At 42.3% G+C, this 24,204-nt stretch overlaps 1 protein-coding gene across 5 annotated transcripts in view; it reads left to right on the plus strand.

The window, feature by feature from the left end:
- The window catches only part of GLIS1 (GLIS family zinc finger 1), a 198,975-nt gene extending 185,053 nt beyond the window's left edge, over positions 1 to 13,922 (plus strand). For all 5 annotated transcript variants that reach the window (XM_065673307.1, XM_065673306.1, XM_065673308.1 and 2 more), the window contains 3 exons: positions 3,939 to 4,123; positions 9,960 to 10,127; positions 13,280 to 13,922. In XM_065673307.1, coding sequence (XP_065529379.1) covers positions 3,939 to 4,123; positions 9,960 to 10,127; positions 13,280 to 13,416 — 490 coding nt within the window. In that variant the 3' untranslated portion in view covers positions 13,417 to 13,922. The remainder of the gene's footprint in view (positions 1 to 3,938; positions 4,124 to 9,959; positions 10,128 to 13,279) is intronic.
- The last annotated feature ends 10,282 nt before the right edge of the window (positions 13,923 to 24,204 follow it).

The following is a 24,204-nucleotide window of genomic DNA, read 5'->3' on the forward strand; positions in this document are numbered from 1 at the left end:
TATAGCTATATATAGGCACAGATATATATTAAAAGGCCCCCAAAGGACCTGCAAATTTAGTGAATTATACCAGTTACAATTAAAGTAAAATATATGCTATATATTTATTATTAATATCCAAACCAAAGCAAACTGTGGTTGTAGTACAGTATTAACAGGAAATATCCAGCCTATTAGTTAGTGAAACATATCTGCCTGAGCTACTGCTTGGGAATTTTTAATGTATCCAGCTGACTTCCTGGTTTAAGTATTTTAGAGTTTCTTCTTCACAGAAGGCGTCTCCTTTTAAACTCTTTTCTGTTACGAAATGCATTATCTCTTTATTGTGCATCCGGAATGATTCCTCCTCTCTTTTCACAACCTGAGTATCACAGCAACCTAATTGGTAGGCAGATATTCAGAGGGGAATTAAAAACATGGCACTGGGACCTGGACAGTTAGCTGATGAAAAAACTCCTTCAGAGTGTGCCAGTGCCCATTCACACATGCATACACTTCAGACATCGTATTCTGGGGACCAGCTTGAGCTGTGGGCATTGTGATGACAAATCTAGCTACTTGTGCTAATTTCTCCAGATTTTTTTCTCCTGAGCTAAGCTCTTTCCTAGCTGAAAACTCTGCCTTAACTTCTGGGAAACAAGTTAAAGTCCCTCTTTGGGAGAGACTGAGCAGAATGTAGCAGATTTTACGGTGACCCGCTCAACTGTATGAAAGTCTCCCAGCGATGTCAAGTGTTACGCAGCGCTTTCAGGGTTTCAGCTCAAGTTCCTGTGCTACAGGAAGCTCCTAGGATACTGGCTGCCTGCTGACAGCAATGTTTGCTGAGCTCCAGCGAGTGACAGCAGTGCAGAGCTAGCAGCTCTGCACGGCTGCTCAGCTCACCCCTCCTGCCTCGCATGGCGAACCTCACATGCTCTTAACCTGCCATTTGAAAGGCTTTGAGGCACAGACACTATCACAACTTTGAGCTCACACACAGGAAAAACAGGGATGCAAAAGAGAGTGAATGGGGAGGAGTGCTGCTTTGAAAATAATACGAAAAACTGTCAAATTCTCACATGGGTAAGATTTAAACAGCCTCTGGGAGTGATTAAACTGGGTAGGGAAGCTGGGATTTTCAGTATTTCCACAGCCAGACACCTTAAATGTACCATTTTTGTTTGGCATGTCAGATGTTTGGATAGGACATAAAATCGGGCTTCCTCGAGCATCCTCGCAAACAAAGCACTGGGCAGCAAGCCGCCTGGCAGGCCTCTGACGGGGTGCTCATTTCCCAGCAGTAGCCAGGACAAGATATTTCAAGAGAAGGCAGAGGAAACCCAACCCAGGCAGTTGCAGAGTATTTGCTCACCAGAAGTATTTTCCTCTCTCATTCAGAGTGGTTTCTAGCTCTGCAGGCCTTGGAGTTTTTAGTACCTCTTTTGTTTCTCTTTTAAATGCATGTGTGGTCATTAGCCATATAAATGTCACCATCATGATCTCTTTGAGCTATTATCTTTCCAATGAAAACAACCGCAATCTTTTTCATCTCCTTTCAGATAGAAGCATTTCCAGGCTCCTAAAGTATTTCTGGGGTGTGGAGGACAGTGTCTCCATGGGTGCCACTTGAAGGGGTTTGTAACCATGCTGAAATCTGTGGTTGTGCTTTGCTGGCACCCACTTGCAGCCTCAAATGAGCCCAGAGAGAGCAAAGGCTCTTCCGTAGGTCCCAGCAAATAATCTCAGCCCCATCTTCATGCAAGAGTTCACCACAGACACGCATCTGAGAGCATTTGCAGCAGATTCAACTTGTAGCTGGGCTGCGCGACAGCTCATTTGTGTTAAACTATTGCTCTACTGAGACCTCTGAGGAAAAACTAGAGCCACACGGGAGCTGACCTTAGCGTTTAGCTGCTACTCAGCACATAAACTCCGTGTTTTCCCCCGAGCATCTGCTCTTCAGATTCGGTTCAGGCTCCGGAGAGCATTTTCTGTCTCTGACCTGAAGAGGGCACAGGTGGCCCCTACGTTCCCTTGTCCATGTTTAGCAACTCTGCAGCCTTTAGAGGGCAAGGGCCATCCCAGCTCTGTTGTTGGGATTATTTTCCAGTTCTTAGATATTTGGCTTGAAAATATCCTTGCTTTCAGCCATTTAAAAATACCGGTTGAATTCTTCAGTTTGGTTTGAGGATATTCAGAGTCTCTGTGGTTTCTATTATATGCCTTCTTTTCCTGTTTTGGGAGATGGAATTATTTCAGCATAAGACGGGCTTTGACTGGTTGATTTATTTAAGCCCCTTTTAATAGAGTGTCAGTGTGACAGCTTTTGGCAGCGTTCCTTTGCCTCTCCTGTTAAATTTGATTAAGCTGTTGTCACCATTAATTCACAGTTCATCTATATTTACCTCTTGAATGCTCCCATGGAGTGCTTAGCCCTAAGTCAAGCATAGCCTCACTCTCCAAGCTTAAACTTAACTACTCCAAGAAGCAGTTGCAGAAACTGGTGAGGAATTGCTATTGCGAATGGTGGTTTATGGTGTTGCAATGCCTTGTGCAGTGGTGGAGGAAGACACCTGTGAGAGATCTGATCTGGGTTTTAGTTCATTTTTAGTACACTTGCAGCGTTTTTTGCTCAGTATTTCTTTCCAGCCCATGTATTATTTCTTTCCAGTGATGTGTGATAAAACATGCAGGGGTATTTTTATCCTTGCACCTCAGGACCTCTACCTGTGAAGGTACCTTTCAGCAGGGTGGCTCTCAAAACACAGGTAGTTTTTCTTGTGTCTGGATGTTCTAGTGCTGCTCAAAGATCTGCTGCTTATGTTTAGCAAAGGCTCCAGAGGCAGCAGAGAGTATATGGTGAATACAGTGTCCATACAGCCCACACATTTGACAGTGTAACAATGGGCTTTGGAGGAAAAGGCCACTTGTCACAGCTACTGTAGGAAGGTAAAAGATCCAGCTTCTACCTATTTACTGATTTACAGAGTTAGCGTAATGCAGCTCGAAAAGAGGCTTGTACATGAGTGCCATGTCTTTGGTCCCATCTTCTGCACCATGCCATCTCTTCGGCTGTAAATGGCCAAAAGTCAGCTCTCTGGCAAAGGGTCTGTCCCGTCTGGGCCAGCTGCTGTAGCACCCCTTGGTGGGATGGTCACGTTGTGGCAGGGAGGAAGCACTGAAGCTTCTCTGCTCCACTGGCGGCAGATGCCCAGGGACTTCATGGGAGTGGGTTGGTGAGGATCTTCCTCAGTGAGGAAGTCAGTCCTTGGTGAGGACCACGCAAGGACTCCGTCTTTGGTGAGGACTGCCCCAGTGCTCCTGTGCTGGCCCCAGTCCCAGATGTCTGGTGGGGATTTTCCACCTCTCGGGTATAGCCACTTCTCAGGCTTATGCTGAGCAGTGCTGCCACAAGCAAACACTCAGGCTTTTCTTTAAAGGACAGTACCAACTGTTGCAGTTAAAGCTGTATTTCTAAGTCTAAAAAAAATCCTCCATGAGGAATAACTGAAACTAATGCTTTTCTTTGTCGTGGCTACAACTTGGGGGTAAAGCTTTACCCTGTTACAACTACAAAGACACTAAAACAATTTACTTGCATTTACTCACTTTAACTATATTTTCCACTTTTGTTTCCTGGACATGCATCTCAGCTCACAGCATTTTAACTGAAAACTGAGCTGTGTTGAAGTTGCTTGCTGAGAAGTGGTGTCATTTTGATCCTGTCATTATGGCTAGTACAGGATCTCAGTGGAAAGGAATACAAATCCTTTTCTGTTTCCTCCTAATGAAGACCTGAAAGCAGCACTACATCTGTTATCTTGCTTTTCCAACATAATTTCTGCCTGCAAAATAAATGTTTCTATAGTCCTGTATTATGGAAATAGCACCTTTCAAGTATTTCATTTTCCCATACTGTGATGTGATATGTGAAGTTTTTCTGTCTTTTCTTTTTCTAGGCTTGCTCCCAACATAATCTCTCCACTTGTCAGCCCCCTGAAAGCATTAGTTCCACCTTCCCTATTGCAGAAACATGGTTCTCCATCATCACACAGCCAGTCACCAAATGGGCAGCAATTTTCTGGAATACCAAATAAACCATACACGCAATTTCAAAACCAGTCTGTACAGCAGGGATCTCAAGGTAACTCTTCCCTCTTTTCTTTCTTTTCCTAATTTCTAGGTGGGGAGAAAGAATTTATTGCAGTTTTTGCATTTTTGGCCAATACTTATATATTGGCCGAAATATACATCTTATATACCTATATAGTAATACAATTATTAAGACACTGACAGCATTTCAATGGGAACTCCAGTTTTTAAAGTGGCTTGATAACACACAGAGCAAAGTGTTTAGACCAGCTCATGCTATGATATGGTATCCTAACAGGGGAGGTTTCCCCACTGCAGATCTCTTGCGCTTAGGTTTTTCTGTAGGTTGCTATCAGCCATGCACCTCATCTGATCATCCAGATGAGATGAGGAGATGAGGATTGTCATCCAGCCTTCCATCAGCTTGGCGAGAGGAACTCTGCCAGAGCCAGAGCCATCTAGTCCCAAAATATATGGGTGGAAGGAGACCTTGGCAGTGTCCTCTCAGTCCACTGATAGTGATGCACTAGACATGAGTTTAGAGAAATAGTTTGTTATTTGTTATTTGGAAGTTGAGCACCTGTGTTATTTTATACACTAATATGCCAAGGCACAAAGCACCAGTGTGACTTGAGAACAGGAATGACAGCAGCTAAGCACTAAGCAGCTGTCCCACTGCTTAATTTAAACCATTTTTCAATCTGGATTACTCAGCCTTTTTCCTCGGGAGCTTATTTACCTATTGCAGAGCTGGGCTGTGGGAACTAAGTAATGGTTCTGCAGTTTCTGAAGTATAAATTAGCAAGAGATATTATTATCAAAGATTCTTCCAGTGACAGGAGCTTGCGTATTTGACAACTCTGTTCTATAATCCAGATGGAATGCTGCTGAAGTGTGGTAAATAGTCACAATAAAGAAGTGTGCAGGACGTGTCTGGTTGCAAGAATAACCAAGCGTGTAAGTTTATGCAGGCAGACAAGCAGCTTTTTGGGAACTTGTTTCACAGCTGTACTGTCACTTATATAAGGTGATTTTTGGCTGGCAAAGTATCACATGTGATCTATTTACCAGTGGGCAAAACAGGTGGTTTGGTTTCTCTCAATAGATGCCAAGGGTAGGTCTGAAACTCAGGGCCTGAGCATAAACCCAGTGAGCAATTCACAGCTGTAATGGGGTTCAGTATCCCAGCAGTTCCCTCAGACTTTCCTTCTCCGAGGTGCATTTTTGCTCTTTGGTTGGATTGACTTAGTCTGAAAAGTTAAAGCGTATTATGGGAAACGATTTGTGCTGAAGGAAAAACTAACTCAACCTGATGCTCAACAGATTATTCAATTTAAAAAGATTAACTCTAAGGGAAAAGTGGCAGATTTATGATAGCGTATAATGATATATGATTATGTTACTATAATGAGCTAAATAACTACAAACCACAAGAGGAAAGTTTAGCAGCTCATTACTATGGCAGAAACAAATGCATAGACAGAACAAGTTTTGAACCACTTAAATAAATTGACTTTATTCCTTAAGAAAACCACATTTCCTTTTGAATGAATTGTTGCTTTCTAAGTGTTATGTTGTGTGGTTTTGAAAAAGCCATAATTTTCCACTTTGACCAAATGTTGAAGTATTATTATAAATTCATTATGGAAATGGTCAATCAAAAATCAATTTTGATTAGCAGCCTTTGAAATCAGTTCATGTGTAACCTGTACTTGGCTGCACTGGCTCTATGTCTTTTTTGCATCTCAGTTCATTAACAGCACACTATTTTAATGGAATCTGGAGTAATTTGTGAGTTTTGAACTTTTGGAACATTATATACATCTTTGTGTGGAACTCTGCATCTATCTAGAAGCACAGAAACACTGTGGATGTAAAATGTTTAGAAGACAGCGAGCTTCATTGAGCTGGTAGCAGAAATATTGATAATGAAAGAATAAGCTGACCTTACTTAAATGTTTAAACCTAGCTGCAGTAAGATCACATGGAAATTATTACATGCTGAAAGAATTTGGCAGGCAATGGAATCCTGTAGTTATTTATATCTGACATGACTTCTTGTCAGAAGTTTTATGGAATTTGAAAAGCTGAGATTTATTTGCACATACATGTAAATGACATGACATAACACGATGGCATTTAATAGGCATATTTCAATTATTTGCTCATTACATCATTCATTTGAAAGCTGCTTGAAGTTTTCTAGGCTGTGCCTTAGAGAAACAGAGGCAGCCAGTGCACTGTGTGAAGTGGTTAACTGCAGCTTTTCTGTCACAAATTATTTCAAAGCAAATTTTTAACTAACTGTTATGTTTGGAACTCGGTTTATTCCTTTATTAACTGCTATATTTCTACATCTACTGTCCATAAACCATTTCATAGTGATCCCTTAAACTGACAGGACATTTAGTAAATTCTTCACTTGAAAATGAACCTCAGAAAACTTTTGATTGAAATCAAAACTGAAGGAAAACCTGAAATCCATGTGGAAAAAAAAATATTGGTGAAACACTGGTTGCCAAATCGGTATTGCACTTCTGTGCTCCTAGAAGGAGCAGACTCTGCACCAGACAAGCCTTCTTGCTTGCTTCATATTAACCACTGAAGGAAGTCTTTTTGGAGAACTAGTAAAAAATACTCTATGTTTAGTTTACCCTGATCCATGTGGCTGTTAATTGAACCGTTAGGTATGGGATATTAATCATAGTGCCTAATACTTTCTGTGTAAACCATTTGAAGAAATCCAAAGGAACTACAACTAAATGGCATGAACCAAAAGCACCCTTGTTTCATACTGCACATTTTAGAGGTGTTGTAAGTGCAGTAAGGCTCTGACTTGTACTACATATGCAAATCAAACATTGTAGTGCCTGCGAGCAACAAGTTTCATTTCCTGTGGTTGTGTAAAATGAATGAAACCTTATCTGGCAAGAGCAGCTGTTGTTACAAAAGTCCTTGTGGTTGCTTTAACTCACATGGCCTTTCCATCTCTTGTCTAACTACTTTGGGGTTTGGGAACACTTAGTGCTTAAACAAGCTGGCAGTTTTCCCTTTTTAGTAGTGTGAAAGATGTGTGAGGCTCAGATCCTCTGAACAGCCTGACTGGCCTCTTGAGCCATGCCATGCTACTGAAGGCCACCAGGAAGAGCCAGCCTACCTGGTACCAAAAGAATCTCTCCAATTGTTCCCCTGAAGCAGTGGGTGGAATACAGAAAGTATGTAAAAAGTCATGAAAACAGTCTAACTGACATAGCGACTCACTGATCCTGCAGTCCTTCAACCTGGAGGTACGCAGTTTCAGTCACTCCAAGACTCGTTTCCACCTTCCAAGATTAACATTCAGCTGGCTACATTTTGAAACACAGCTTTTAATACAAGCAGCACAATTCTTCCTACCTGGCCTCTACCCCTTTCTAATAGGGTCCCACTGTCTCATCATTTCTCTGAAGCTCATGGAAAAGGAAGCTTTCCTTATACTGCTGAGGTCAGAGGATTAAAGTCCCACTTTTAGTGCCATGGTTTGTTTTACGTGACCAGTGACCAACACTGCAACCTTTCCCTTCCTCATGCTGACGTCTTTCTTCAGTTTGCTACCGGCATTTATCACATCTTCAATTACATTAGAATTGGAATGCTGCATTTCTCTATATTTCCTTCAGGAAGCACTTGGCAGGAATTTGTTCCTGGTCATTACAACAGTGAAGTAACACTAGTATTTTCTCACATTGTGTCTCTTCACTGGGTAGTTCCAGTCACTCTTTTTTGTGCTGCCTTTTCAGATTTTCACACAGTGATGCTGAGGGACAGATGCTGCAGTCCAATGGAGAATTTGAATGCTTATGGAGCATTTTAGTTCTTTCCAGACTTCTGATTCTGAGGCAGTTCTCTGCCTCGGGTATGTTTTCCTGAGCAGCTAGACAGTGAAACTGAAAACACTTCAAAAGAAATCTTTACCCATAGGTCTTGAGAAAACCCTGGATCCAGCTAGTTTCAATCCGGTTCTGTCAGGCTTGGCTGTTCTCTGATTTTCTAAGTCACTGTGCCAGCCCTGTAGATCATAAAGATGTTTAATAGATCTAACAAAGGCAAGCCTGGGAGCATGACAAAAGGGCAGCAATTACAGAGACAGAGAAAATACACGTCATGCCTTCCCTAGAAGTGATGTGTATAGCAGACTTTCTGGAAGAGGTTCACTTTTTTTGCTAGCAGTGCATATAAGTGCTCTCTGCAACCAGTTACACCTCATCTGAAGCCACGTGTCTCATTTTTTTTCACTGTTCATCTCAGAAGGAGGTATTTTTAGAAGGTTTATAGCAGGGAGTTCATATTTTGTAAACAGAAAAGTCAGGATAATTATCAAAAGCCAGTCAATAAAGCCCTGTACCTAAAACCACATCAAAAGATGGCTTTGCTACCTCTCATAAGAGCTCTTTGGTTGTTTGAGCCAGACTCTCCAGGCAGTAAATAGAGGTGGCTGTCTATTTATTCCAAGGAAGGACATGCATCATTTAATACTCAGCTTTCCAAATTTCTCAGCCTTCTTCTACGCAGCAAATACAAACAGCTTTGGTACAGTGTGTGTAGTGTCTTTATCTAACACAGTCATCCATTAGTACTTCACCAATCATGGATATCAACAGTTTAGGTATTTTGTGGTGGAAGATTACAGGTTCTTAAGAAATGAATCATCTAATCCATGCAGATTCTGCCAAAACACATATAAAACTGTGAAACTTCAGAGCAAATCTTTCCCCACTCGATGAGTTCATTGTATTTTTACTAAAGAATTGCCTCAGCCTTATTTATTATCACCTTAGAAAACATGACCAGACTGAACAGATGCTACCTCTCTCCTTGGTCAAACTTTGGAATTAAAAGGAAAATGCAGAAAAAGACATGGGATCTTTCTTAAGAGGAAAAACCTTACACACTGCATGATTTGTAAGGGACAAATCCCCCCTGTACAGCGCCCGGGCTCTTTGGTGATAGGCACAGGTTATTTCATTTCTAAACAACCAGACTGAATAGCTGCACAACCAGCCCAGCAAGTCACTGCCGAGTGGGGCTGTGCTGGCTTCTGTCTGCGGCTGATGTGGTTCTGTCTGTTTGGCTGAACTACCTGGTTCCTTAGGAGGCATTTCAGTCTCAGTAAGGCTGAGGGAAGAAAAGCAACAGCTCTGTATTTTTTCTGGCAAACACAAGAAAATCCTGATAGCACATTCTACTAAACTTAAAGCCTGACTTGGCTGACTTCAGTTGCATATAAGGGAAGGAGCATCATTTCAGAGGGGACTTTGACAGAAGGTAAGGAAACAGATAGTTAATATGACTGTGCAAATAGTGTGTGATGCACCTGGAATCAGGAAGAGGTTACTGAGGCAGGAGGAAGGAAAATCATTAAATCAGGCCATGGTTGGTATACATCTTGTGGCATGCTTTGAGGTTGTCCTTAAGGGAGCAAATAACATTTTCTTTCAGGATGTTGGCACATACTTCCAAGTTGTAAAATTCCTTCCTCAGCGATTCATTTGTCCTTTACTGTTACCTACTCTTTTGTTGTGCACAAGTCACAATTTCTGCTGGCAAAACCCAAAGTACGTAGCTTTGAACACAAGTGGGCTATTGACTGGGTTAGGCTGATCTGCTACTTGAAATGAAGCACATCCCTGAGATTTTTTGCTTGATGGGGATCAGAGTCCGCAGCACCTTGTGGGAATGAGTCTGATCTAGCTTCTATATTATTATGCCTTATAGAACAGCATGATCATTATTCCATAGTTAAAACTGAGGGACTAAAAACCCCCACAGTAGGAATGAAATACTGTGACAGAAATAGATCTAATACAATTACAGTGGTGTTAAAATGTGTGTGTGATATCTGTTTTCAGGTTACCAAGGCAGCTTTCACTCAATACAAAACTGCTTCCACTATGGAGACTGCTACAGAACAATGGACCAGTCTGTCACCAGTGATGTCCTCACAGGGGAATCCCACTGCTTTAATCCTCTGAGACAGAATGGCTATCACATACTCAATGCACCTTTAGCTTCAACAGGTAATTTATTCTGCCTATAAAGAATTACTCATGTCATATTTTTAGCAGGAGGGGAAAAGAACACATTTTATAGCCAATGTTATTACAAAAATATACTTGCATAAAAAACTCAGTCACTGAAATTCATTTGCATCTATAAAAATCCCAGGAGTAAAGCTAATTTATTTTCTTTAATCCTGCTGTATTTGACTGATGGACAGTCAAATTCTCCTTTCGTTCTGCTAGATGTCACAGGCAGCACACACCTTCAGGAGAGCTGACAAACAAGACACCTCTCACATTTATTGTATGGGCATCTCTGCAGGTACAGCTCAGGGAGGCTTTTATAGTCAGATCGAAGTGAAGAAGATAGATAGTTAACACAACTCTGAAGAAACCAGCAGCAGCAGGGACTTTATTCCTTCAAAGCAGGAATAAAAGGGTGGCTTTGTTTCGCAATCCTGATGTTTACAAAATGGGAAGGCACTGCTTCGATAAATTCAGCTAAAAAGACCAGTTTGGTTTTGTTCAGCAGTTCCTTTGTGTTTGTGCTTTGCACATTCATGGCAATTGTGTTTTCCCAGTTAACTACATATTTGCATAATGAACAATTTATAACAAGTTATGGTAGCTGGATTACTATGGTGCTTCAGTATTGAAGTATTCATTTGTGTAAAGCATTGTTCTCTACTTTTAAAACCACAATTAAGAATTGACAGACTTACTGAAATCAAACAAAATGTGAGTATGTCAGAACCATGAAACACCATTTACTGGTCTCTTTACTTACACATCTCTCAGATATTTTTCTTCCCTTTCTGAATTCAGGAGGGCATCTCGGTTAAGGACAATACTGGAAACATATGTTTAAATGCTTTTTGAAATGGGGCCTGAGTCAGACCACAAAATTAGAGTTGACTTTCCTGTTTGTTTTGTATTAAAGGAGAGTCTGTTCAGAGAGAGCGGGCGTGCATTTGTCTGGTGTTCCACACTAGAAAGTGTATGCATCGGTAACGAGCACAAGGGAAAAGTTTAAGATGAAGTTTCAGCTTCAACTTTGAATTCTTTTGTGTTATTCATAAGTTTGATGTTACGAAAACACAGTTTTTTCATGTTAACATCAAATTTCAAGTTTAGATTGACAGCCTGCAATATTTAAAGAACAGACTAAATAAACTTTCCAAAAGAAATTGTAGGAGCAAAGAATAATACTATGGCAAGACACCAACTTCAACAACAGTTGATTTTTCTGTCTGGGGCTAAGCTAGTAAGAAATGTTTCTGTGTAGTATTTTTGGTTTTAGAGTGGTTATTGAGGTATGCAAATACTTAAAAGGCTGAAACATAAATATATATGAAACATATAAATCTTATCTTTTTGTGTGTAAAATAGAACCATTCAGGTTTGCAAGATTCATCAAGGCTATGCATTAATTTTTGTTCAGGCTTTTATAGCACCATTAATATTAAATGAGATCTCATCTCCCAGGAATGCCAAATGTGACTGGCAAACAGCTGCTCCATGAATCATATTAACAGTCAATAAATTCTTATTTTCTGCTCTGGACTTTGGATAGTTTACTCTATCTGGAATCTAATAATGATTTCTGGGGTGCATGCTTCTCTTCATGGTTGTGTATCTACCCTGTATACAGGCTCCTCAAATGGAAATCAGCATAACATAAACACTTGCAGAGTCTATCAAAATACTGCTCACTCCATTTGGAGCGACACAGCATAAGGCAGATAAACAGGCTGAGTTCCTTGTCCAGAGACTCCGGACACGTGCTGCATGCCAGATTTGTGCAGAAGGCAGAATCTGACCTGTAAACTAACAGTAAATTAATACGTCAGAGGAAAAATGCAGCAATGTAAATAAGTAGAGAATTAGGTCTTGAATAATAAAAACATGCCTAATAGTAAATACCTGTAATTAAGTTCTAAAGACTGAGCCGACGGGGCTTTCTGAAACCAGGCCTGGCTGTGTAAGCCCAGAGGATCTGTCACTACTGCCGGCAGTGTGGTGCTGCTCAGCCAGCCCAGGGGCCTCAGTTAAGCCCATGCAACATTTGATTAAGCCACATCCAGACATGCTTGCCTGCAGAGTTAGGCAGGTGGATGAGAGAAAGGCTAAGAAAGCGAGAGCCCCATTTTCTACATAGGGAACTGAGGCACAGAATAACAGCTGTTTCCCAACAGCTCCACAGAGCTCCTCTGTCAAGCAGAGGATGGAGCCAGGTATTGGTGCTGTAACCATGAGGATCAGCCATCCAAAAGTGGACTTGAGTTCACAGGAATGTGATTTGTATAAGATGTATTTTCTACGTCAGGCACTTAGTTCACAAGCATGTTCTTAACTAGAACAAGAAGCAGGTTCCAGTGGGGCGTAATAGGAAATGTTCATGACCTTTGGGATGGGCAATAACCTTTTTGTATCAGACTCCCTGGCACTCCAGCTGCCACAGCACCTGGTAGCAGGCAAAGCTGTTCATTTCCACAGGGATGCACAGCTCAGGGAGGCTCAAAAAGCTGTGGAAGTAAGTTTTGCATTATAAAAGGAGAAGGGCAGAGAAATTTTTCCACCATAGTGGCTTTATGGTAGCCTGGCAAGCACCAGGGCCAGGTGAGGAGCTGGCAGCACGGTGGGCTTAGGTGGGCTGAGGACAATGTGGTGCACAGCTCCTTTCACACATCCCGTGAGCCTGACCTCACACACCTGATTTCTGCAGTATAGGGGGATCCAGATTTGTTCTGAGGCTTAAGAGCAGCTGGGAGAGACACGGAACATTTTTCCTAAGTGCCATTAGAAGGAAAAACACACAAAGCAAGAGGACTACATCACTTCTAGTGCACACTTACTAGGATCCTTGCCCACTCATTGTTTTGACATCCTATTCAGATAATGACTGTAAAGTCCCAAGAGAGTCATACTCTGATACTTGCACTTCACTTGCAAATGGGTAGCTTTCCATGGAAATGAATAGGAGCTTCATCTCCTGTGACACAAATGCCCATGGAGATTAGTTTGTGTATCTCCTGGGTAAGGCTTTGATGGTAAACCCTATTGTCTTTTTATTAACACTGTACTGTATAATCCCAAGCCTCAAACTATGCTTCCTTCCTTATATGTACTATGGCATTAAATCATGTCCATACAACTTGTCCCACTTTCAGGCTATGATGCAATCTCTGAAGCACAGTGTGTATCTGAAGACATGGTCTCCAATGGAACTGATGAAAGTGGATTCTTCCAGAATGGCGCCTTTGATCACTGCTTGAATCACATTCCTTCCATCTATACAGATACCTAAGAGCAGTGCTGACCCTGTTGCCTTTATTGTACTTATAACTATGTAATAACAAAGATGTTGTTCAAGTACTTTTATTTAGTCTGTATCCCTATATGTGTTCATTTAAACAAACACCTCACATTTACCAAACCATTTTATACATGAATAATCTGTATAAGATAATATTGGAACCTGTTCCTTTGCTGTGGCACTTTGAAATTCATGCTTTAAGGGAATGAGGAGCATTTCAAGCAGCTTGTTTTGTAAGTTCTCTCAGTAAAGTGTAAATGTAAGTTATATAATAAACTTGTAAAGAAGGGTTGTTTTTTTCCTGCAAAGTATGTTTCAATTTGAGAATGTTGTTCCCTTTAATCAGTTTTCATTTAACTCATTGGTCAATTCTTCTCTTTTTTTTATTAACTAGAAGGATTTTTTAATCACAGACCTCATGTATATAAAGATCTTCATTTGCTCAGCTGGTTTTATATTTTCGGTTTTACAAGAAAGCATTAAAAACTGGAAACAAGTGTCCTGTCATTACTTACATCAGCAGTCTCCCTGATAAATCCTCCTATTACATTCTGAAATGTCTGAGAGCGATTTAAACAAAGCAGTGACATTTCAGTAAGTGTGAAATTATAACAGCCTAAGTGTATGTGAAGGAAACTGAGGGGCTTGCAGGCTTCCAGTAAAAGGACCAGAACCTTCCAGCACAGGGCAGCATCATGGGCTGGCTCCCCATCACTTGGTGCCCACTGGCCCTAAACACTCTCCCAGCCTCCCTGCTGCCCCTGCCATGGTGGATGCATCAGCACAAGTAGTGTAAGGGAAGATTAAATGCAGCTGTGGTTGGCTCTGTGCCTCCACAAGTAAACATCTCCTCATCCGCTGTGAGATCAGGGGCACATTCACAGTGCACAAACACTAAGTGTGGGGCAGGTCACCTAATTTCTCTATTCACAAGACCTGGAAGCTGCTCTGACCTCTCCACTTCAGGCAGGGAGGGCTTCAGGAGGGCTCTCCTTCATCCAAAGCAGTGGCAATCAGCGGCTTCCAGAGGAACAGAAGTCACCTGCAGTAGCTTGGTTCCCTGTCACAGTGGCCCTGGCTCCATTTCCAGCCTAATCATGATTCCTGGGAGAGACAGGCATCCTGCAAGAGAACATGTGCTCCCAATGCGTGCCAACACAGGCAGGTTAGATATGAGCTCCTGACAATGTCCCATGGTGGTTTGGTGAAACAATAAGCAGAAACTAACAAAAAAACCCCCAAACAACTGTTCTCATTTGCAAACCTTTGCTTAGTTGGGCTTAATAAGGCACTCTAGGAGCAAGTGTATAGATAGCTGAAAGGCTTTATTCTGTCTCATACATGAACCCCAACCTCAGGAGATGTGCGACCTGCTGTCCTGCAGGTGTGGGAGCAGCCTCACAAAGGAGAAAGAGAGGCTGGGTTTGGATTAAATGAAGATAATTAGAGTTAGCATCAACTTTGCTCTTGTACTATGGACACCAATAACACTAAATGCCCTAGCTGCCCTTGGCAGTGTCCAGCAGTGTCTCCTGTACCAAATGCCACAGGGCAGAGCTCTTGAGAAAAAGCCAAAAGACATTTAGACAGCAGGTCCCAGAGAGAAGCATGCAAGAGGACACCATGTCCACACCGACAACAAGCCATTCCCACAGCTCCCACACCAGCATGTCTGCAGCAGCAGAGATGCCACACCAGGCATATGACAGCCTAAGGAGTCTATTGGGTGCTCATCCAAGCCAGGGGTGCACACCTGAAATGCTGCTGAGGCCTGAGAAGTTTATCAGCAACAGGCAACTCTTCACAAGCACCATTTTCTACAGGACACCCACCTTGGGCATCAATAGATTTCTGGCAAATACCCTTCATTTACAGCTCAAAGTTACCCAAGTGACCAAAGGTCACCACTGAAAAGCTCATGCTGTGCTGAAACCAGCATGTCACTGAGGATAGTACTTTCCTTCCTGTTTTCTTTCCAATACCAGGATTTGCTCGGCAGCAGTGTGCCCACACAGAGCTGTCAAGGACCCTCTCTCATGCCAGGTGTGTCAGTCACACTGAAAGGCTTGCACCAACCTGCCCAGACACATGGGACACAGCTCAGGTCCAACACAGCACCTGGTGCCCCAGCCTCAGGAGGACCCAGCAGCCCAGGAGTCTGCTCATAGGGAATCCCTGTGCCACTGTGCCTTTCCTCAGCCACAGACCCTCTGCAAACAGGGGAAAAACCCTGGAGACCATCTGTCACAGCAGCATGTCCAGCACTGCTCTGAGCCCAATCTGGGCTAACCAGAAAACATGGATGCATTTTAGTTGTTTCTCCAGGGCCTGGCTGCCCTGTTAGTGCAGATGAAGGGGACTCTGGATCCAGTTTAGCTCTCTGTCCTCAAGAAATCTGAATTAAATGTAGACGTTGAGGCAGTTTTACAGTTAATCGCTCCAGAACAAGATGCACGGGGTTATGTGACCCCTCTTTTGTAAGTAGCTTCTCGAGATCTCAAGTTCTCAAGGACACCCAGTCCCAGCTGCAAACCTGTTAACTATGGCTGCCCTGCCTGGCCCAGGGTCCCTGGCAGCACTGACTCAGCATTCCTCTCTTGGAATTAAAATGCATAAAGGCTCCAAATTGTGCCTTAAGCCTAGGCACGTGGCTTTGCTTCTGAGTACTGCCACATCTGCTTTCTGTCCTGTTGCTTATCTACTCTGATGCATCAGAGGTTTGGGTTGGTTTGGGTCTCAGAAGTGGCCAGAACTCTTTCCTGGAACGTTAAACAAGGAGGCAGGTAGCTTAAAAACTGCCAAGCAGTAAAACTTGAACGCTTTTAAAGGAAGACTTAGAAAAAAACATATCCAAAGGCCAAGAAAGCTATAATGGCTGAGACAAAAATCAAAATAATTTCCGTGATTCAATTAGTTGGAGACATTAAAAGGAAATCGTGTCTTAAAAACCAGATTAATCTCATTTCCTAAAAATTAAAGAAATCCTTCTAAAAATGCCTTTTTTTTTTAAAGTTTAAAATACAAACCAACCGAACCTAACCATATTTGATCAATTACAAAAATATTTCTGTCACAACAAGCAGGCTGTTCAAAACCACACAATGATTCACAAAGGTCTGGGAAACTTAAAGCAGAGCAGCTGGAGTGATGATTTCATTCCAGAATCTGTGTGAATCAGGTTTTCTGTAAATTAAAAGGCTGGATTGAGAGAAATGCAAAAGCTCTCGTTTGAGTTTGTACAGTTTGGAAAGTTATCCATAATAAAAGCATTAAAATACACAATAGCACCAGTTAATGTGTGCTTGAGTACTTCATTATGTCTTTTTATTACATGTAAGTAGGGAAGTATCTCATGTAAGCTTTTCCTAAAGACACAAAGAAACCTTTCAATGGAATTTATTGCTTGGCAAGTTTGTCGTTGTGGTGCTGTAAAAACCTCACCGACTAATACCTATAATAACTGGAGTAAGGCTTTATAACAGTAGAAAATTATTACCCTGTGGAATTAAAATGGAACTGCTGGTTCCATTTCACTGTCAGATACTTTTTCAATCTAGGCAACAAAATTCAAATAATAAATTACAAACCTACTTTATAAATAGCCACAAATCATTTCCCCAGTGAATGAAAGCCCCGTGCATATGTACTTGGTGTGTATGCAGGATGCTTTAGGAACGCCTGAAATAAGATGACCTTCAGTGGCTGATCAAGCTGGGAGAGAGAAAATTAATTTCAAGAGTTGACACTGAAGCAGCTGAAGCACTTCTTTGCGCTCTCCACCAGCTGGGATGGAAGCCAAACATTCAGCAGGACTTCTACATTTTAAATACAATCAAGCTCAAGCTTTTCATTGTATAGAAAACCAAAATGCTTGTTCTGGTCCCATTTACTAGCTGCAGTACTTCACAAGCGATAGAAGTATTCATCCTTTCCAGTGATAAGGAGGTGCCTTTGCAAGTGAGCAAAGGAGATGTACACACGTGGCATATCATGACAAAACAACACTATTTTAATGCCATAACTGATGTGGCAACATGACCCAGGAATTTGTAAGACCAAAGTCTCAGGCATGCAGTAGAAATGGTGACAGCCTGTGGCAGGTATCAGATACCCTCCCATGTACACAGAGTTAGTACATTTTCAGGTCATATTCTCTAGTTAGGTACACACCAAACAGCAGGACCAGCTGCCTGCGGAGGGGTTTCTCTGCTTCTGAGACTGTCCTTTCAACTGGATACACTTTGTAAATGTAGTAGTCCAAAACAACAAATTCCAGAGCACATTATGAGCACCGATCCGATACTGCAATAGATGTCAGTTACGCAAGCAGTGCAAAAAAACCCCACTTCTTAAAACAACAACCGAGCATGTGAAAATAAACAGTGACTGTAAATTGAATTTAAATTGCATAAGAGTCAAAGATTTCAGTGGTTTTTGTTATGATCTTATTAAAACCTACACCAGTTTAGTTCGGTTCTCCAGCAACGTATTTGTATTAAATTAAAAAATCAGTGCAACAGAAGAAAAATAGCCAGTCTATATGATTTATTTCACTGACAGCAAAAAGCCATTGGAATATTCCCTCCTGAAACAAGCCCTTCTGAGATCAGCAGTTACACTAAAGGCTCCTCTCTTCTTAAATTTCAAAGCAAACTGCAAAGTCCCTTACATGATTTTGAAGTCCATGGCCCAGAATCAGCAGAACAAGAGCTGTAGACATCTAGATTTTGTCAAGGCCTTGCAAGGCTGCATACCTTGGCACCAGGGGCTGTCAGCTCATGGCTGCAAAACCAGTCAAACCATAAGGGATGCTTTCCTTTAAGGCATTTAACCCATAGAAAGCCCCAATCTAGCTGAAGACTGAGCTTTCTACATGATTTTTAGTGAGATGAAAAGATGTTTGCCCATTCCTTTGGCAAACAAGAAACAATTTCTGTAGTGGTGGTGAAGCCAGAAAATAAACCCAAATTCTTCTGGGCTAACACAGGCTGGAACCAGTAATTCTAGTTCAAAACCAAGTGACTCAAATTTAACAGTGTATTTCTGGGCTGGTGTTATATAGAAATTCTCTTCAGTGAATCAAGAAAAGGGTGATGTTAATTTTCACGAGTTTGCAAGTTTGCTTGCTTGATTTCAGAGGGTTTTCTCCCTTCTTTCTGAGAAAGGCCACATCTCTGAACCCTCCAAGTGTGCTCGGGTGCCAAACACTGGTCTGGAATGTTTTGCTGGACACCGTGACAGTACAGAGACATGGGAGGACACATGGAGATGCTGGCTAGGGAGTGCATTAAAATGGCTTAGTGGAGGATTAGACTGACCTTTCCCTGCTTTCAGGTTCCCTTTATTTCAGAAAGGCAGCATAACATCATCCTCAGGGCAACGGCAACCCAGAGAGCCCCAGAGCAGCTCTTCCTCTCCCAGCACCCAAGTTAAGTATGTGGTTCCAACAGCAGATTCAGGATTTTCCTCTTCAATAACTAAGGGATGGCTTGATTTCACTCTACTTCAGGCACCTGTGAGTTGCCAGAACAGCACTCTGGCATCCTCTAAGGTGCTAGGAAGTGAAAGATGCCTCAAAAGGGGGAGTCACCATGTTACAGGAAGGCGTTTAGAAGCTGCAATCTCCAGTGACGGACATCAAAATTCAGACAACATAAATCCCTCCCAGCACATCTCCTGTAATAAGAAGGCTGAGCCTGTGTTGTGCCAGTGCCCTCCATGCTCTCCTAAGCAACCGGTGCTGCTCTCCAAAACGGAGCACGACCCCACTGAGTAACTTGCACCACATCTCTCAGCAAAACTGGGGAGCACTGCTACCAAAATAAATCTCTCTGCATCAGAATTTGCTCTGAATATAACCCAAAGCAACACTGCTGAATTGCAATGGGCTGATGGACAGACTTTTTTAAAGGTGTCTAAACACCTAAAACCTTTGACACAGGCACTAAGTGGGATTCTTCAAGACTGCCTTAAATTGCTTTAATTTCATCTCCAGCATTTGATTTCCTTCTAAAAAATCCTCTTAGGTGCCTATTTGCATCTTTAGGCGCATTCTGCAAATCAGAGCTATATTGCATAATGAGTTTTCTTTCCTATCTCTTTGGGCTGAGAACCACACATTTGCCTAAGGAATTCTCCATGGACATGAAATCTGTTCGGATTATAAATATAGGCTGAGCTGGGAGCAGGCATGAAGACCATGTACAGAAAACAGTGATTCTAGTCACACAAGATACCTGATATAGCTGGCGGGAAGGCAAAGCTAAACAAATACAGGTTTACATTTTACTATTTAAAGAATAAAATATTCAAGTTGAGTTCCATTAACACCTGCCACGACTTCGGTCCATACTCAAAGCCACATTTCTAATTTTACTGCTAAATAATCCCCAAAGTCGGCAGTTCGAAGGTAAAGCAAAATACCCAAGCTAAACATCTGAAGCAAATTGTAGCTCACTGGAAGAGCCCTTCTGCTGTATAAATGAAGGTCATATGTATAAATGATTAGAAGCTTAAGGAAATATGTCTTCTACTTTTCTAAATTGATAACACACACATATTGCATTAATATTCCCACATCAATTACTGGACATGTTCCCTGCTGTAAGAAAAATTATGATTTCTTTTTTATAAGCCCTTGGAATAATATTCTTACAGTCGCACAATTAACTCTTGCCATGCAGAGGGAAAAGGAGTTGATTTAATACACTACAACTCAGAAAAGCAGAGCATCAGTTCCTGGAGGTGCCGCCACCTGGGTACACCCTGGCTTTGGGAGATGGTCAACAAGATGCAAGAGTCCTCCTTTTCCTGGTGAAGAAGTGCCAGAGGTCCTGGTGGGGACAGGGTTGGGGAGAGCAACTCAAATATGTTGGCATTGGTGTTACAGCCATGGCAGCCAAGCTGATGGCAAACCTGGGATCCCTATTTATCAGATACAAAACAAACCCAACAAATGTTGCAAAAGACTTCCTAAACACTTCCTTTCTCTGTAAGGGGTAACTCTCGCTTGGCAGCAGGCACGGGGCATCCTTGCCACAGCCATATGGAGGACCCCAAGTGCCCACCTGGGGCTTTTGGGACTGCCCAGACCCTGCCATGGGACTCAATGCTGAAGTCAAGGGAGGGTCAGGGGAGCTGCTGCTATCAGCCATCACCCTTTGGCTGCCGCTAACTCACACTTGCCAGAAAGAACTTAATCCCAGGGCTCATAAAAATACTTCTGAAACACATTTTTCCCCTTTGAAGTGCACCAGATCTCACTGAATGCCAAGTATTTTCCATAAATGCTCTTGGGCTCAAATCTATCTAGACCCATCTATAGAGTCTTCATATATACAGCTATTGTATATATGTATCCCATTATATCCTCATAACCCAGTGTGTGGCTGGACACCTCCCATTTCGAAAGCAGACGGCCTTGGCATGGACATGAGAGAACCCAGCTCTGGTGCACCATGTGAGAGGCCGGCAGAAGAGTCACCAATTCATCACTGCTGATGCTGAGCACAGCAAGCACAAAAATGCGAACAACATTTATCACTCCTGACAGATTGCTTTGTTTTCTGCTTCTTATTAGCTGCCATAAAGGTAGGCTCCTATTGTCAGAGACAAAGTCATTAAAAGGTGGGGGAGGAGAACAGCAGAATTATTTCCATTGAAAATTACTGCCGTACTTTTCCCAAGCAGCAGAACTCTGACAGATCCCAGCTGTGCACAGATTACACTTATACTCTGTACAGATTATAGTGCCAAGTCCAAATGTTGCAAGCCTGCAGCCACAAATGTAATGTTCTCTTGTCCCAGTGGATGGAGGTGTGTGCTGACTTGGAGGAAAAACTACTGGGAACCACCCGCTCATTGAACACCACCTTCCCTGCGTATCTGCAGTTGACAGTCCTGGGCATCTCTGATACTTCTATTTTCTCACAAGAGGGAGCTCCAGCTCTGGCTTAACGCTGTGAAAGTGTCTTGTCCAGACCCTGCTGCTGTACTACCTCTGAGAACACCTATCTCTTGCCCAAGGTCAGGCTTGCAGGGCTCATTTTGCAGTTAAATCCCATCACCAAGAGTTAGAATCTCAACATGAATTTCAATGGTCAGAAAGTTGCCATTGTCATCAACTTTTCCAGACATTTTCCATAAATCCTATCAAGGTCCTCTCCTGCCTCCTCCTCAGGTCATGCACACCTCTGCAGCTCACCATGGATGTGAGCAGGGGAACAAGCACAGGAGCACAGGCACCAGCAGTCATGGCCACTGCTTTCCATCACAGCTGAGGGAGGGAAGAGGAAGAAGCCCTTGTCCATGAGTAAGATGAAATTCCACATGAAATCTTACACAACATAGCACCAAGTCTGCCTGCACTTGGACTGACAGCCATGGGGACAGCTTTAAAACAGTAACACCCAGTTTCAAACCAAAGTTGTGAGCAGCACCACATTTTCAGTGAGAGGTATTTGGTAGCTGAAGTATTTTTGACCCTTCTGTGTATGGAATGTTGTTCCACACCTTTGCTATATTGCTCTTACTGATGGTCTGCTAACTCCAATCTATGTCTGTGTCTGTGTCTCTGTGTGTGTGTATATATATCCCAATGGGCACAGCTTTACACTTTATACTATTGCTTTTCCTTCCCACTTCTCTTAGTGTACACTGCAAGACCTGCCTGATTTTTCACTCTGAACTGATGTCCCCAGAGGCTCATGTTAGCACACCTTGGGTTTCTGTGCTGATCCCAATATTAACAATATTAAGAAAAAACTCCCTTCTGAAAGGGACTCCCATTAAGACCTCTCCTACTCAGCTTTCCCCCTTCCAGCACAACCCAGGTGGCCCCACACAGCCACTGCACCGTTTGGGGGCTTAAATTATTGCAACACTCAAAGGCAGAGAGTTTATGTCAGGAACACTTCAGCACCCAGAAAACTGCTGGTCTGAAATCCAAAATTGAGACTGCATGTCCTTGAGCTCCCTCTGCTGACCCCATGATTTAAATATACAAGAACATGAAGTTCTCTGCCACCACAGTGATGCCAATAGTAGCTCAAATAACCCAGAGATGTATCCCCAGGCTGGTACCAGCTGCACAGGGCTCCTTTGGCGCAGGCAGCAGAGGAATGTGCTGGATGCTCCTGTTTTCTAGGGAAACCAACCCAAGATGGACCCCATCCGTGGCCCAGGCAGGGACAAATGCCCCTTGCAAACTGCAGAAGCAGGCAGCAGTGACTGAGAGAAGCAGTGATGCAGCCTGAGGTTCAGTGCCCTTGTGCAGAGCACTCTGGATCAAGCCCCAGCAAGTGGGGATGCCACAGGAACTGCCAGGGAAAGCAGCACACAACCAGGGCAGTTTGGTTCCTTCTGACTTACCCTAAACAACAAATCTGTCATGAAAACATGAATCTGTAGGGATTTCAACCAAAAGAATTTTGTATTTATCTAAGCATAAGGTTAAGAGGGCATACAGGCTGTGTGGCAGCTCTGCTGCGGGGTCAGCATTGCAACTGCAACAGCCACTTGCCAGTCTTGAGTTTCATCTACTGCACACTGAACTAAGCTGGATAATGAAATGCAGGACATATCTGTGACATAGTGTGAACAAAAACATAAAAAAGATTAAAAGACGACTGTGGAAAGCTCGCGTGCTCCTCACATAATGAGAACAAGTTGTTCAAAGTCTGCTGCTTGCCTCCTAGCACAGAGGCTCCAGGCAGGTTTGCAGGCTGGAAGCAAGCCCTGGTCTCAGGCAGCCTGGGGTCACACAGGGTGCTGTGTCCTGAGCATCTCTCTGCCTTTGCCTTCTTTTGCATAACCCCAAGGAAATTTGCAGTCTCAGTCTGCCTCAGTTTCCCTGCATGTAAACCATGTCCTCATGCTCCCTCCCAGTTTTAGCAAATGATTTTATATCCGTGGATTAAGGATTTTATATCCATGGATTAAGGGTCTAAAATTATCTCTCTGCCTTCCTATTCAGCTGAGCTTTGTTTAATTAGGACTACGGTTAACTGTGAGAGGGAATGCAAATGTGCTGCTGGCTAAAGCCTTACTCCAGTCAATAATAAAAGTCTGTCTTTAAAATATCTATTTTGCTCACAGTCTATAGCAAATAGAAATGCAATACAGCCTATTTAAGAAATGCAATACAGCATATTTAATACAAAATGGGTTTTAAAGTGCTATTAGCAACACATAAAACCTTTAGCCATGCAATAGATTCCCTCTAATCCGATTTTATTTTCTCTAAATATCATGCTATTTCTATGAAATATTTATGACACAATAAATACGTAGTATTTCATTCCAGCACCATTCCTGACTTGACATTTACATTATACATTATCAAAGACTATGATCAACATGAATACGTTCTTCTGTACTGTGTCAGAAAAATATTGATTTAAATGAACTTTCAAAGCATTTTTTCTGTTTTTTTCCAGTAAAACTAATACTCTACTTCCTGTCTCAGATCCACTTTAAACACCCAGTCGATTCCCACAGTTATAACTTAAACACTTGAAAAAACCCCAAAGACAGAACTCGCCATCTCTCTAAACTTACTAATATAAAAACCACATGTTGACATCTAAACAAAAACCGTCAAATGTTGAACTTTATGCCTAAGTTGCTCTTTTAGTTATATAAAATCAAAGTATATAAGAAAGGATAGAGCTCACTTTGGAATAAAAAGAACTTCTGCAGCTCTTACTGAGTCACTTTTTTCCCCTCCCAGTTTGAAATGGCAGGGAGAAGTTAAGATGGCTTATGGCACATAGAATGATT

Source organism: Lathamus discolor, chromosome 3 (assembly GCF_037157495.1).
Source record: "Lathamus discolor isolate bLatDis1 chromosome 3, bLatDis1.hap1, whole genome shotgun sequence".
Classification (NCBI taxonomy): Eukaryota; Metazoa; Chordata; class Aves; order Psittaciformes; family Psittacidae; genus Lathamus; species Lathamus discolor.